The sequence below is a fragment of the Manihot esculenta genome, chromosome 17, assembly GCF_001659605.2.
Source record: "Manihot esculenta cultivar AM560-2 chromosome 17, M.esculenta_v8, whole genome shotgun sequence".
In the NCBI taxonomy this organism is placed as follows: Eukaryota; Viridiplantae; Streptophyta; class Magnoliopsida; order Malpighiales; family Euphorbiaceae; genus Manihot; species Manihot esculenta.
In genome coordinates this window covers 25,289,420-25,304,189 of record NC_035177.2, presented here as the reverse complement: position 1 = coordinate 25,304,189, position 14,770 = coordinate 25,289,420, and the positions used below count along the sequence as shown (strand labels likewise).

The window sequence follows — 14,770 nt, the reverse complement described above, 5'->3', positions numbered from 1 at the left end:
AAGATGAGCTCAGTGAGCAGCTAATGCATGAAAAAGGAAATTTTGGATCAGACCCTGCTAAGAACAAGAAAGAATGAATTACAAAAACATGGTATGAGCTTTCAGAGACGAAAGCAGCTAAGAGAGGATGGAAGAAAAGAAATTGAAATTGAGTTGCAATTATCATGCCTTGTCTTGCTGGATTGGATGGATTTAAGAAAAGAGAATCCGTCTAGTGTTTTATCTCATTGATCATAACACCACTGATTTCTATGGAGGGAATGTGAGAAATTTTGGTCCAGTCTTCCCCATTCTCACGTTGACACCTTTGTTTCAGCATAGGACAACCAGAGATAATTAGAGAAGTAAGGGAAGAAGGCAGCCCCTCTACTGGCAAGGACTGTACCTTGGGGCATTTTCGGATCTTCAATTCTCTAAGACAGGAGAGGTTTTGAAGTCCCCTATAGTCTAGAGACTTCAGATTGTGAAAATCCTTGATCTTAAGAGAGGTAAGCGTGGCAGGCAGCAGCAACTCATCTGGGAAGGATTCCACATCTTTATCCTTGCCAATAGTCAAGTTTAAAAGAGAGTGTAACCTCCACAAGCCCCATTGCATGCGACTAGCAATAAGTTTATTGCAGCGCTGGACCACAAGTGATTCTAATTTAGAGGGTAGACCCTCTGCTGGAAACGACTCAAGCTCCTGACAGTTGAAAATCACCAACTTCACAAGGCAAGGGAGGAGAGAGTGCACGGCTCCTGGCAGCTCCATCAAATTTGGGCAGTTTTGGATCGTCAGTTCTCTGAGAGAGGTTAGGCATTGAAGGCCTTCAGAATCTAAATATTTCAGATTCTTATAACTTGAGATTGTGAGAAAGGTAAGAGTAGAGGGAAGCAGTGTATATTCTGGAAATGATTCCACCTCCTGAATTGTGCCAATAAGAAACTTCGACAGAGAGGGAAGCCTTGGTAAGTTCCACCGCAAGCGACCATCAATGAGTTTGGTACAGTGATGGATCGAAAGCAATTGTAACGCGGATGGCAAACCCCCTTGTGGAAAGGAGACAAGTTCGACGCAATGATATAACCTCAAACCCACGAGAGAAGGAAGCAGGGAGTTCATAAATTCTGGCAGATGCTTCAAATTTAAGCAATCCCTCAGCTCAAGCTGTGTCAAATTTGGGGCTGCTAATCCTCCTATGGGAAAAGATACTAGACTGGGGCAGTTAGATATCACCAAGGAATTAAGGCATGTCAAGTCTCCCAGAGGTCCTCCAGAAGCAGAAAGGGATTCAAAATTTGGGCATCCACTGATACAAAGTGTCTTTAACTTGGTGAACAGTTCCAATGGGAAGCATTTAAGTGCGAGGCAGTTTCTGATCTCAATTTCATCTAAATTAGTGGAAAGACCACTCATTTGCACCAGCAAAGAATCAAAAGGCTGGTATTGGAATCTCTCCACTTTAAGACGCTGTAGCCCAGAAGACATTTTTCCAAACCAAAAATTACGATTATCATCCACCAATTTAATTGAAAGCATGATCGGTGCCCTTGGAAGTAAAACCTCAAGCTGCTGGCATCCCTCGATCTCGAGAATTGTTAAAGAAGGAAGATGACCGGGTAAATTATGGGTCAAGTTGGGACATTTCTTTATGGAAAGCTTTCGTAGAAGAGGGAAAGGTTCATCACCATAAGAAATCCACTCCCGCCATTGCGGCATCCTTTCGAACCTTAAAATTTCAAGGGATCCAAATAGCTTTTTCATGCTTGTGCTATTGCTGTAGAATTCATGACCGACAGTTACTACCTCATCAAATGCTTTGATCGAGAGAATCTTTAGAGACACCAACTGCCCAAGTGGGGGTAAGAAGCAGCAGTGTTTACATCCGTTCAGCTCCAGGGTTGCTAAATTTGAGAAAGAAGAATCTCCTATCCAATCTGGAAACCTTGTACCCCCATAACCAACAATTAGAAGACTCTCTACATTGCTGTGAGGCCCTAGTTGCTCAAGAACATTTCTGTGATGCAGTGAATTATCAGTGTCGCCATCCCATCTCAACTGCAGCTCTTCCAGGAGCTCCTTCCCCTTCAAATTGGCTTGCAAAGCGTCTCCAGCATCCAGGACATTTTGAAGATTACAAAGTCCAAGCTTTCCCCTCAGATGCTGAAGCTCAGCTAACTCTTTTATGCCAGACCCACTTTGATTTCCCAGAACAAAATCGGTTAATTTTCTGAGCTTTGTTAGTTTCCCAATGTGCAGTGGCATCTCTTTCAAGCTCGTGTCAGTAATTTCAAGATGACACAGATTCATTAGCTTCACCATGTTGACTGGCAACTCAACTAGATCTTTACACTTGTTCAAGATTAGAGTTTGTAAATTGTACAAACTACAAACGGATTCTGGTAATCTCTTAATAGGTGTTCCAGCAAAACTCAAGTATCTTAAATGTTTCAACTTGCCAATTGAATCCGGTAACACAACTATGTTATCATAATGCGACAAAGATAGCACTCGCAGCCGTTCAAGCATTGGCAACAAATCATGCATTACCTTACTGTCAATCTCCTCATAAATCCAATAATCTAAGAAACTTACCGGTAAGAATGCTCGTAGCAACTTAGCTTCGTAGATGGTCTCGAACCTTTTCAAGGCATCATGCCTTGTCCTTAAATATGAAAAATAACGAGTTTTTTGGGTAACATTGCAGGTATTATCATCCTCTAATCGAATACAAAATTTCCCGGAAACAAATTTCGCCAAGTCATTTATAAGGTCATGCATAACAAAACGCCTCGGAATACGTCTTGATTGTTGGAAAAATGACCTGGACATAAGTTCCTGAAAGTATTCTTCGCCTAATTCAATTGCCTCCTTATTTCCTTTTGGCTGGTCCAAAAATCCCTCTGCCATCCATAAACAAATTAATTTCTCCTTTGGAATTTGATAATCCTTGGGAAATATTGCGCAATAAGCAAAACACCCCTTTAGATGGGAGGGTAGATAATGGTAGCTCAACCTTAAAGCAGGGAGAATATTATCATTTGACAAATTCCATAAGCTACTCTTCAGCACCTTCTCCCATTCCTTAAGGTTTCCTTTGGCACGCAAGAGACCAGCTAGTGCTTTTGCAGCTAAAGGTAGACCTTTGCATTTTCTCACTATTTCTCTACCGATTGCTTCTAAGCTTGAATATGAGCTGAAATTTCCATCAGTAAAAGCATGCTTTGCGAATAACAACCAACAATCATCATTGCTCAATTCCTTTAGATCGTGAGTTGGAAGTGTGCCCATAATTGACGCTACATTTTGGTTGCGAGTTGTGACAACTATTCTACTACCTCGTAATCCAGCTTTGAGAGGTCTCAATAAAATGTCCCAATCACCATACTTATCATTCCAAACATCATCTAAAACAAGCAAAAACTTCTTCCCTCTCAATCTTGTTTTCAGCTCAAGTTGAAGCTTATTCAAAGAGTTGGCATCAGAAGATTTTGAAGTGATCTCCTCAAAAATATCTTTCGTTATTTTGAAAACATTGAATTCTTCAGAAACATAGATCCATGCTTTTAGGTCAAACCATTCTTGGACTCTGCTATCATTGTAAACATGTTGAGCAATGGTGGTTTTCCCAATCCCACCCATGCCCACTATAGGAATCACTTCTAGTTCATTGGCATTTGCAGCATCAGATATTAGCAAGTCTATTAAGGTGCTCTTATCGCCTTCCCTACCATAAAAACCATATTCGTCTACCACAGAAGTGGTCGGTATTTTCATCTGATTAGGTTTTTCTCCAACACACTCTTTCAAATTCAAACCAAGAGCATCCTTCTGTTTTAATAAATATTCAAGTCTATCAAGTATGTTTTCTAAATTGACTCCCATTTCCTTTCCAAATGGATCACGAAAAGTTAAGAAGTTGCACACCTGATTTTTGATGTTTTGAGACCCAGCTTCCAACTTTGATCTGAGCGCTTCGTAAGCAACACCATCCAACAGGTCATCAGCCTCATAGAGAGCATCTTTGAGTTCATCGAGCCAGCATTTCACGGTTAACTTGGTGATCTGCTTCTCCTCTGCATCATCAAGCAGTCCGTTGACAGATATCATTGCGGTCCTCAGTTTCATAAGCAGTTCATCACTAAGCTTTCGGCCCCTGAAGAAGTCCAAAACCTCATGGGAAGCCATCCTGTCAAACAAAACCTGAAGAGAAGCAGAGATAATTGATCCTCCTACCAAAGCCCCAGCCATGGTTTCTCCAATCTGCAAGGGATGTGAATGTGAACTGTGAAGGAAAAATTGATCAAGGAAAGGCAACCAGAGGAAAGAAGAGGAGGATATAATTTTGGCTAGCAAGGTTGACAAACCTACCGTGGGAAATAACAAACCAAGCAACGCAATCATGCATGGTATTATGGCTTTGGAGATGTGGACAAAGAGAAGACAATGTCAAATAAGCCAGTAGTTAAACTGGGACAATTGAATCCTTACGCATTTGACTTTAAAAAATAAATAAACAAAGTCCCCTCTTTCCGTCATCAATGTGAAATTTCAAAGCAAGAAAACAACTTGCAAATATTGAAATTAACAAAAAAATAATAATTTCATTATATAAAGAAAAGAGAACTTCATCATCGTATAGAAGAGCAAATCAGCTACTGCTACGCTTTGTAGTAGGCTGCCAGAAATCACAAAGTAATGCCGCGTCTCGCCAACATGGCTTAGAACGAGTCTGGGATAATTATAATTGTCGTTTATTTTTTTAATTTCAAGCAGTTCATGTTCCCGTTTTGATGAGATGCACAAATACTTTGAACAAGGGGGTTGGAGTTGCGAGGAAAGTAAAGAAAGCAGTAGAATTGCGCAAATTAAAGCCGTCTTGGTTCCCACAGTAAAATATTCGAATACATGAGCTACACTGTCACACCAATACATACCATTCTCTGATCTATAAAAATGGATATATGATTAAAAAATGAATAGAATTTTCCATAAATATATATATATATATATAAATACGTATAATCTATTACGATAAATTATAAATATTATTTGAATCAACTTATAAAAGTTATCAATATAAAAAAATACAATCTCATTAATTGATCTAATTAAAATTTATCTTTTCTAATTCTAATCACAAAAATTATTATTTAACTATAGAAAAAATAAATTATATCGTAATAATCTGAATAAAAGAGATAAAACTCTATAGAAGAAATTATTGAATTTTTAGTCTTTAAATAAAGAATTAATTGGAAATTTTAGAAATTTATGAATTAATTGGATTGATGAGGAGGAGATTTGAATTAAAAATGAAATTTTCCTTTTCTAAAATAATAGAGCTTTGCTCTGTTTCTTTGTGAGAAAAAAGATGGAGTGACAGAGCTTTTAATATTTTTTTTTATTTATTATTTTTTTATTTTAATAATTTTTTTATAATTAATTTTATTTTTAATTTTAATTTTTTAATGGTCCCGATATGATATACACTATGTATAATAATTCTCCATCACATTCGATATACCTTTATTCTCTGATTCCAGAATCCAGCAAGATTCGAGGGATCACCTGAAAAGGACCATCTGAAGGAAGAAAAATATCTCTACGCCCAGGCATTGATTAATTAGAGGTCTTCTCGTCTTCCGACTCTGATCATCATGGATCATTTAGAATCTTCAAGCGTTGTGTCTGCATTGCAGATTCTACATCTTTCTATTAGCTAGCATTCCTCGGTACCCTATGCATCTAATTTCAGAAGCTTTTCTTTTTGTCGAAGTGAATTCACAATTAAATATGCAACGAATTTGAATTAGAACAAGCAGCAATGTGGTCACTTGAGGGAGAAATTGAACTCGTAACTATTTAGCAACTGAACGACATAGATGGAAATATATCCCATAACCCTTACAAACAAAAAGAAATAAAGCAGCATCCGCACTAAGGGATGTATAACGTGCTTGCAACAAAAGGAAAAGGGGAAAAATGGAAAAGGAAAAACATTTCTCAGGTGAACTCAGACAGGAAGATAAAGCTTTCATTTAGATCACATCCCACTCACTTCAATCTTACAAAATCTTCCATCCTTGTAAACCTCCATGAAATGCATCATGGTAAAGCCAAATTCCTTCCTATCTAATTGCCAGACTGGCGCAGCTCTGGGCGAACAAAATCTGCATCAGGAGGCACTGAAATGTCAACAGTTGGCCTCAACTGGGCACAGACTTCAATGGCCCCATGAACAGGATCTGATAGGAAATTGCTAATAAGGTCCTGATTGAGAGGAGCGCCTGCATCCACGGCTACAAAGGCCTGCTGCGCAAGGATATAATCAAAGCGTGGTGCCCATTTCCTTGATCCTAATCGTGCAGTTGTTGAACAATTATCAACCATGAATGAGACACCTCGAGCATGCATGAAAGGATTCAGTGAATCCACAGCTTCAATCAAACTCTCATTGATGATTTCGGAGTATGAATGTCCCTTCTTCCTCAATACTTCAATCTGACATTTTGAATGCAAGACTACTTAATACAATGTACGGTGAGAAAATATTACAGCCAAGTCGCAACAAATCTAGGAAACATTATTAGTCTAGCTATACTAATAGAATCTGATTACCTGAGCCATCATCAAAGCCACAAACACTCCAGCAGTGAAAGGATACAAGGGACCCAAGTCACCCTTTGGTCGTGTTTCTCTAACACGCTCACCCACTTTCCACATCCGTGTTTGATCAATCTTACCCATTGGGAAAGCTGGAAGGCCCTCCTTCTCCTATAAACAAGTACAAGCAACAGCAAGAGTAGTTTACAAAGATGATTCTAAACTGTCAGAAATAACAATGCAAGTAACAATCATAAAGGTGCCAATGTTTGCACTTAACATACATAGAATCGACGACCAGCTAAAACGACACTTCGAATCTCACTACCACTAGCTACATCTTCATAACACTCATATAGGATGTCCATACAAGGATAGAATGAAGCACTGTATGCAGTCTCAAAGTCCTTTTTGCCCTCTTCTGACAATGAGTTGTAAACAGCCAACATTCCCTTATCAAAACACAAGACAAAAAACAACCAACAATAAGAGAACAGGGATACTAAATATTCCCAAATCCCAATGAAAGAGTATGTGTCAAGAAACCAACCTTTGTTGAGATGGTTTTTGATATAATTCCTGTTATGCATTCAACAGTATTCTTGTAAGCCAAATCGTCATGCATTCCATTCTCAGTGTACCTTCTGAACAAGCATTCAACAACTCCATGAACAGCACCGAGAAGTATGCCTGAGATGATCAAAAGGTTCAGAATGTGATGCCTACTATTCTTTAAGTGCATGATTGATGTCAACAGACCATAAAGAATTGAACTCACCCCGTTCCCCAAAAATATCACTCCTATACTCCTGCTCCAATGTGGTGGCAAATGTGAAAGGTGATCCCAATGCAACTGACCAGCCTAAGGCAACATCAGTAGCCCTACCATCAACATCCTGCTCAGAAATTATATATCAAATTTCAGTATATTTGCTCATGAAACCATGTCGACTAATTGCAATATGAACAGAGAAAAGAGATACCTGATGGACAGCAAAACTGGAATTAATTCCAGCACCATTTATCTCTTTGCCCTGAACATAAAGTCTCCGAACAGAAGGCCCCATACCCTTAGGGCAAACAGCAATGACGCTTATGTTTTTAGGAAAATCAAGCCCTAAGGACTGCAAATGTCCAAGAAGAAAACCATGGGAGAGCCCAAGAATGCTGTTTGGTTTCATGTGGGAGAATATCTTTTCATAGTTATCTGCCTGTAGCACACAATTTGAACATATTAAGAACTGGTAGAAAGGACTCAAATAAGAAATAAAATTGGAATCAAATGTAAAACCGAGTTTGACTCCAACAGCCCCAAAATTGTTTCATGGGGGTCAAAGTTCAAAGAATCGCCCTAAAATATATTGATATCAACTTATTCATATCCATTATTAAGTTAAACATCAAAAGGCAACGAAAACTCTGAAAACATTAAGCACTAGCATCAGTTAGCCACAGTCATGACTATTTAAGAAACCTTTCAGTAGTCTGAACAATGCATTAGTGGATGATTTTGTAAAATAGTCTTAAAGTCCAGAAAGATATCTCATGCCAGCAAGAAAATAAAGAGTTACACAGGATCCACCAACCTGTGCTGCATCAGAAATCAATAACAAGACAAGATCACTGCCACCAATAGTTTCCCATATGTCTCCCAGAGTTCCACTCTCCTCAGTGAACCCTGCAGCACGAGCTTCAGCAAAAGACTGGGAGCCCTTCCTCAGCCCAATCTGAAATAACAAAACGATGAAGATGAAATTTGGATTATGAATACGAATAGGACTCTGTCTCTCTGTGAACGAGAGAGAGAGCTGTAACAGTGTGAAGTAATTTATAAATCACGTGACATGAACAAGAAAAATTACGTAAGACAAATTGCATATACAGTCAGTGGCTTAATGGATGGAAGAAGATCTTGCCTTTACGACGATGTCAGACTTTGCTTCAGCAAGAGAATCCCTCAAATTCTGAGCTTGGGCTGGCCCCTATCAAGATAACACGAATCAGCATGAAAGAAGATTACGATAACAGAAAAGCAAGTCAAAAACCAAAAACTTTAGCAAAATGCTACATATATACAAGTAACCTTCGACCATTTCCAACAAAGTGTAAGCAAACGAAATAACTTAAAAGACTAAAGAAATTAGCTGAATACGTAATTTATTTGAAAAAGTAAAACAAGGGATTGCTACTTTCAGACCTGTGATCCCCAGCCAATAACTCCAATCTGCTTAATCCCCTTGAAAGCATCAGGCAACAAGGGAAACAAGTCTCTCCCTCCCCTCACAATATACTGTGAAGCATCAGCAAGAAAAATCGATAAGTAAAATCAATCAATGACCCAATCAAATAAGACTCCAAAATCTATATGGATATAGGATTTGGGTTTTGATATATACCTCATCATGACCAGCAAGAGTGACCTTCTCTTTCTTGAAAACAGAGGTGTCGAAATCAAGCGACGTCGTAGGAGTGATGGAAGGAACGGAAACCATATTAACTGAAAGCGATGATCTTCCATTTGATGGGGCATTTTGCCTGGTGTAGACACGAGAAACCAGAGGTTTAAGCGTCGAGGAAGACGAGGATGTAAATCCTAGAGAGGATCTCGAAGCATTGGGATTAAGCGATGATGATGGTGGAGAGAGTGACGGAGTAGAAAGTGCTGACTTGATGGCGGAGGAGGTGGCGGCGGCGGCAGCCATTGTTGAGAATTGCGGAGTAGTGAGTGCTGCAGATGGTAGAAATGCAACGACGAAGTGACTGTTAAAAAGAGGGAGGAAGTTTGTTAGATTTAGTCACGTGGAAGCAAAAATTGTAGCACGTGGAGGTGAAACGGCGTCGGTTACCACGTTTTAATTATCGGCTTTGGTAGTTGATACCAGTCCCCAACCATAAACGCCAACCCTAACATAACAATTAAAGAAAAATTGATAAATAAAAACAACGTGAACTCATTACTCTTATTAAAATTTTATAATTTGACGAGCCACATTAATACCATCGAATTTGATGCTATGACACCTAATAGGTAGGTTTACAGGGTATTTTGATAAGTTTATTTTTAATAGTTTATAATTTTTTTTATTTATATTTTTTTTATCCCAAAGCAACCTATAACCGTGATTCTATATTTATACATTTTGTCTTTGTCATTATTATGTGGAGTCGTATATGTATTATTTCTCATCGTCAGATGGTCATTTAATTTTTTTTAGCACTATTGATGTTATCCAGATGTTTAGAGTGATTAGTCAGACTTCCTTCACTCAGATCTGATTCTTGCCCTGTTCGACCTGTTCACGCGAGGCTTGGACTGCCTACTGGAGCTCAGACCTACATATTGGGTTTTGGTGGGGCTACGGTTTGACCTTTCAACGTGGGCTCAGTTATAGTTGGGCTTTTTGCAAAATTAGGGGTGAGAGAAAACTTATTTGTGAATTTAGGGTTGGAAATAAATTATTTGCGGATAAATTATTTGCGGATTTGGGGTTGGACTGCCACGTGGCAGTCGAAAAGAAAACTTGCCGCCTGTTTAACAGGCGCCAGGGCCTGGCGCCATTTAAAATGGCGCCAGGCTTTTTTTTTTTTTTTTTTTAAGAATGGCCTGGAGTGGCGCCAGGCCATTCTTTTCTTTTTTTTTATTTTTTTTTTATAAAATTATAAAATAATATTATTATATAATTAAAAATTACACATATTATTTAACAATAATATTATATATTATTTAAAATATTATAATTATATTAATTAATTAATATATGAGTGTATAAATATTTAAAATTATAAAAATTAAATTTATTTTTATTAGACTGCTATTATGCAGTCGTACAAAATAATATTAATATCTTAATATTTTAGAGAATTATGAAATATATCATTCTAAGTGGCGCCAGACCATTATTTATTTTATTTATTTTTTATTTATTAAAATATTATAATTATATTAATTAATTAATTAATATATGAGTGTATAAATATTTAAAATTATAAAAATTAAATTTATTTTTATTGAATTGCTATTATCCAGTCGTACAGAATAATATTAATGTCCTAATATTTTAGAGAGTTATGAAATATATTATTATATAATTTGATAACTGCCGGACTTTTCTCACTCTAAGGGAAATTAAACCCGAAAAAGTGAAATAGGTCTAAGGTCTCAGAAACCCACTTTATTTAGCCGGTCCAGCATATTCGGTCCTGATCCAGACAAGAGACAGATCGGATTGCCTGCGAGTCTGGATCAGCACGAGGAGTCCAGCCTTGTGATGTGACTTGAAGAAGGACAGCAAACCCAGTCAATTCGCAGCTCTGCTCGCATGCGCGCTGAAGAAATTAAATAACCGTCTGACGTGAAAAGAGTCTTGACATTTCCGTACTAACGATCTAAGTAGTTTTGGTTGTAATTAAATAATATTAGATATTTTTATAATAATAATTTTTTTATAATTTTAATATATTAATATTAAATAAATTTTATTATTAATTTTTAAATAAAAAATTACTGTAATTTATAATTTCATAATTATAAAATTAATATTATACGGCGATTAGATATATAAAAACAATTCAATTGTAATTAGATATATAAAAATAATTTAATAATGTTATATATATTTATTTAATGATAAAATTTTTTATTATTTTAATAAATTAATATAATAATATTATTATTAAATAATATGAGTAATTTTTTAATTATATAATAATATTATTTTATAATTTTATAAAAAAATAAAAAAAAATAAAAAAAATAAAGAATGGCCTGGCGCCACTCTAAGTGGCGCCAGGCCATTCTTAAAAAAAAAGAATAATGCCTGGCGCCATTTAAAATGGCGCCAGGTCCTGGCGCCGGTTAAACAAGCGGCAGGTTTTCTTTTCGGCTGCCACCTGTCAGTCCAACTCCAAATCCGCAAATAATTTATTTTCAACCCTAAATTCACAAATAAGTTTTCTCCCGCCCCTAATTTTGCAAAAAGCCCGTTATAGTTTGGATATTTAAGGCCCGATGATCATCAAATGTCCCTTTACCCGCTCATTAATTATTCTATGATCAATGAGAAGGTAAATCTCGAAACTCTAATTATTACTACGTAGCCTAGGAGTGCTCTTGTCAAAACTTCTTCTCATTGCCTTCACCCATTTCAAATTTGCGCTTTGATTTCGCTTGCTCTTCTACCTTTCGTGCTGCTTCTGCTATCTTACTCTCCCTCTTCTCTGTAATTTCTACTTTTTCGATCTGAGATATGTCTTACTCTTCTCATGGTTTCCGTTAAAGTTCTGAATGTTGTGGGTCTGGTGTCTTTTATCACCCTTTCTTTTCTTTCTAATTTCTTCTATAGCGACTATGCCGATACCACCATATATAAGATTATGGCTCCTCTTCCTAATAAGAGGATTGTCCTTCCTAACCCTTCTCCGATGGACTTAATAGATGCCCAGCAAGGGTGCAACTTGGTCTTTTTCATTAAACAATGCGATTTCGAGCTAACTGTAATACCCGGCTAGACTCCGGTATCGGAATTCCTACCGTCCAGTGGAATCTCGGGTGTCAGAGACCTCTAGAAGGGTAAAACTATGTTTTCATAAAATGTTTTAATGTGTTTTATGTTTTAAGCATGAAAGAAAATGAGTTTTTGCATGAAAACAACCTTAGAGGAAAACTCAGGTTCGGCCGCCGAACATGCATGCGTTTCGGGTGTGCCTTAGGCCCCCGAAAGCATAAGTGGGGGAAACCAGGTTCGGGCGCCGAACCTTATATTCGGCCGCCGAACATGGCATGCATGCGGAGGCACTTTAACGTGGCCTGGCCAGCCACTTATAAAGGGATCCCTTAGCCGAAAACGGGCGAGCTTTTCTCCCCATTTTCGGCCAAGGTGAGCTCTCCGCCATCCCTCGCCGGTTTTGAGTTCCTTCCTTCAAATCTTTCTCGATTTTCATTAGTTTTACCCTTGTTTTGAAGGTTTTGAACATTTGAACAAGTTTTGGAGCTTGGAGGTTCAAGGAACTCTCTCTCTCCCATTTTCCGAGCTAGGGTCGTTCTCCTCTCGATCTTCAAGAGGTAAGGGTCGATCTTGAGCTTATGGCATGTTTTAAGTAAGTTTTAAGTAGATCTATGGGGTAGAATGCATGTTTAGCTTATGGTTAGGTTTATGGGTTCATATTATGTTTTTGGACAATGTGAATGTTTGATGTGTTGTAGATGGGGTTTAAGATAGTTTGAAGCCCCTAGGAACTTGTATGCTTGAGTATGTATGTTGTAGATTAGGAAAAATGCATGTTTGGATGGTTTTGGGAGGCAAATGTGCATGAGGAGCCAAGTTTCTGCCTTTTGGCAGAAACCAGGTTCGGCAGCCGAAGGACTTTCGGCCGCCGAACCTGCCTGGGAGGCCAGCCTTTCGGCTGCCGAAGCCTGCCCCCGAAAGAGGACTTTCGTCTCTGGAGGGCAGTTTCGGCCGCCAAAAGTGCCACCGAACATGCATGAGTTTCGTCTCTGTCTGGGAGTTTCAGCCGCCGAAGGTGCCGCCAAACCTGCCTGACTTTCGGCTTTGGAGGGACTTTCGGCCGCCGAACCTGCCGCCGAAAGTGCCCTGTTCAGCCTTCCTTTGCATGTTTTTGCATGGATGTTTGAGGTGTTTTAGAGGGTTTTTGGGGGATGTTTTTAGAGTCATGTTCTAGTATGTTTGGTCCCTCATTTGAGTCCACCTGTGTAGGTTCGGACCCGAGGAACCGAGGACCCCAGCAGTGAGTCAGCTGCTTCAGTCATTGTCAGAGCTAGCGGAGGTGAGTAGAATAAACCTTTATGTTTAAAAGCAAATAAATTATAAAGTTTTGAGCATGTTCATGCATCATGGATGCCATGTGATGATTTTAGGTTGTTTGCATTAGAACCCACGAATATGCTGCATTGCATTTTATGATGTTGATGCGGATTGGTTATTGGATGATCCTTTAGTCCTCATATGATATGATGCTGTGACGGCATGATATGGTATGGAAGTCCAGGTTGACCCATTCTACATCCCTGGCACATTGGAATGTTATGATATGTTATGTTTAAGAGAAAGACCGGTTGACCCATTCTACGTCCCGGCACTTTGGAATGTAGAGGACTACTGGTGACAATACCATCCTTGATGTGATTTGTTGTGATGTGTTACATTACATGAGAGCATGAGATTTTAAATGTTTTATTATTCTGCTCACCGGGCTCTAGTAGCTCACCCCTTTCCCTAATCCCCCAGGGTTGCAGGTACGGGCTAGACAGAGAAGTCAAGATGAATGAAGTTATGTGTATGTAATAGATAGAATGTGGACATGATAAATTGTATAATGATGTAAAAGTTATGAATAGTTATGTCATGTATATGTTGATTTTGAGATTGAGGTTTAGAAATTGTGCTTGACCGAGTTTGTATAGTAATCCCTTTTGTAAACATGATCTATGTTTTATGATGCTTTTGTAACCAAACTCTATATATATGATGTCACCCCATTGGGGCACTGTTGGGACTCCAAAAAGGAGTTAATGTTTATAACCATGTTATGTATAGTGCATGCATAGGTTGAGTTTAGTGAATGAATGAATGTAAAGAAAAGTTCAAATTTTTATGTATGTTCTTGATCATGTATGGGATTAAACAGGTTTACAGGTTGTATGTCAGGCTTGCTACGGGTCTCGGCGGCCTTAAGCCAACCTGGATCCTAGCGCCGGTAGCGGTCCGATTTTCAAGTCGTTACAGAATGGTATCAGAGCCCTAGGTTCATATGGTCGGACCTATAGTGTGTTGGGCTTATAGATGTCATAGAAGGTCAAGCACAATAGGAAAGGTCATGTCCACTAGGATAGGATGTGGAGTCCTGTCTTGTATGATGATGTGAAATGCCATGATAATGTGCATGTGCATTAATGATATGTTTTGTATATGATGTATGTGATGTGGGTTCATGTGTTCCCACATGAACCATATGATATTAATGTTTGTACAATGTGTACTGTTTTTCAGAAACAGGATGAGAGGAACTCATCGATCTGCACGATTGACTGGAGTACCACCTGAGGATGAGGGCACGAGCGCCCGTCCTCCTGCATTGCCTAGGGCAATGTCTAGTAGGTCTAGCAGGGAAAGAGCAGTAAGAGACCCTAGAAGGTCTTTGGATCTGGGTAGAAGCAGATCGGTAAGG

The 14,770-nt window shown here is 38.4% G+C and overlaps 2 protein-coding genes across 2 annotated transcripts; both read right to left on the bottom strand.

Moving 5' to 3' along the window:
• Positions 1-130: 130 nt before the first annotated feature.
• On the bottom strand, positions 131-4,430 carry LOC110604797 (putative disease resistance RPP13-like protein 1). Its single transcript, XM_021743103.2, has one exon. The coding sequence runs from the start codon at positions 4,382-4,384 to the stop codon at positions 212-214; it is 4,173 nt and encodes a 1,390-aa protein (XP_021598795.1). The 5' UTR covers positions 4,385-4,430; the 3' UTR covers positions 131-211.
• Positions 4,431-5,817: 1,387 nt separating this feature from the next.
• LOC110605359 (ketol-acid reductoisomerase, chloroplastic) lies at positions 5,818-9,494 on the bottom strand. Its single transcript, XM_021743872.2, has 11 exons — positions 9,433-9,494; positions 8,983-9,346; positions 8,784-8,876; positions 8,503-8,568; positions 8,173-8,313; positions 7,570-7,797; positions 7,365-7,482; positions 7,137-7,276; positions 6,871-7,038; positions 6,602-6,757; positions 5,818-6,484 (listed from the first exon to the last, which is right to left on the bottom strand). The coding sequence occupies exons 1-11, from the start codon at positions 9,477-9,479 to the stop codon at positions 6,116-6,118; spliced, it is 1,890 nt and encodes a 629-aa protein (XP_021599564.2). The 5' UTR covers positions 9,480-9,494; the 3' UTR covers positions 5,818-6,115.
• Between the last annotated feature and the right edge of the window lie 5,276 nt (positions 9,495-14,770).

Coding starts and splice junctions, on each gene's coding strand:
- LOC110604797 (XM_021743103.2), bottom strand. CDS start 4,384: ATGATTGCGTTGCTTGGTTTGTTATTTCCCACGGTAGGTTTGTCAACC.
- LOC110605359 (XM_021743872.2), bottom strand. CDS start 9,479: ATGGTTGGGGACTGGTATCAACTACCAAAGCCGATAATTAAAACGTG. Junction 8,314..8,502: donor AGTCTGACATCGTCGTAAAG/GCAAGATCTTCT, acceptor TTGTTATTTCAG/ATTGGGCTGAGGAAGGGCTC. Junction 6,758..6,870: donor TAGCTGGTCGTCGATTCTAT/GTATGTTAAGTG, acceptor ACTTGTTTATAG/GAGAAGGAGGGCCTTCCAGC.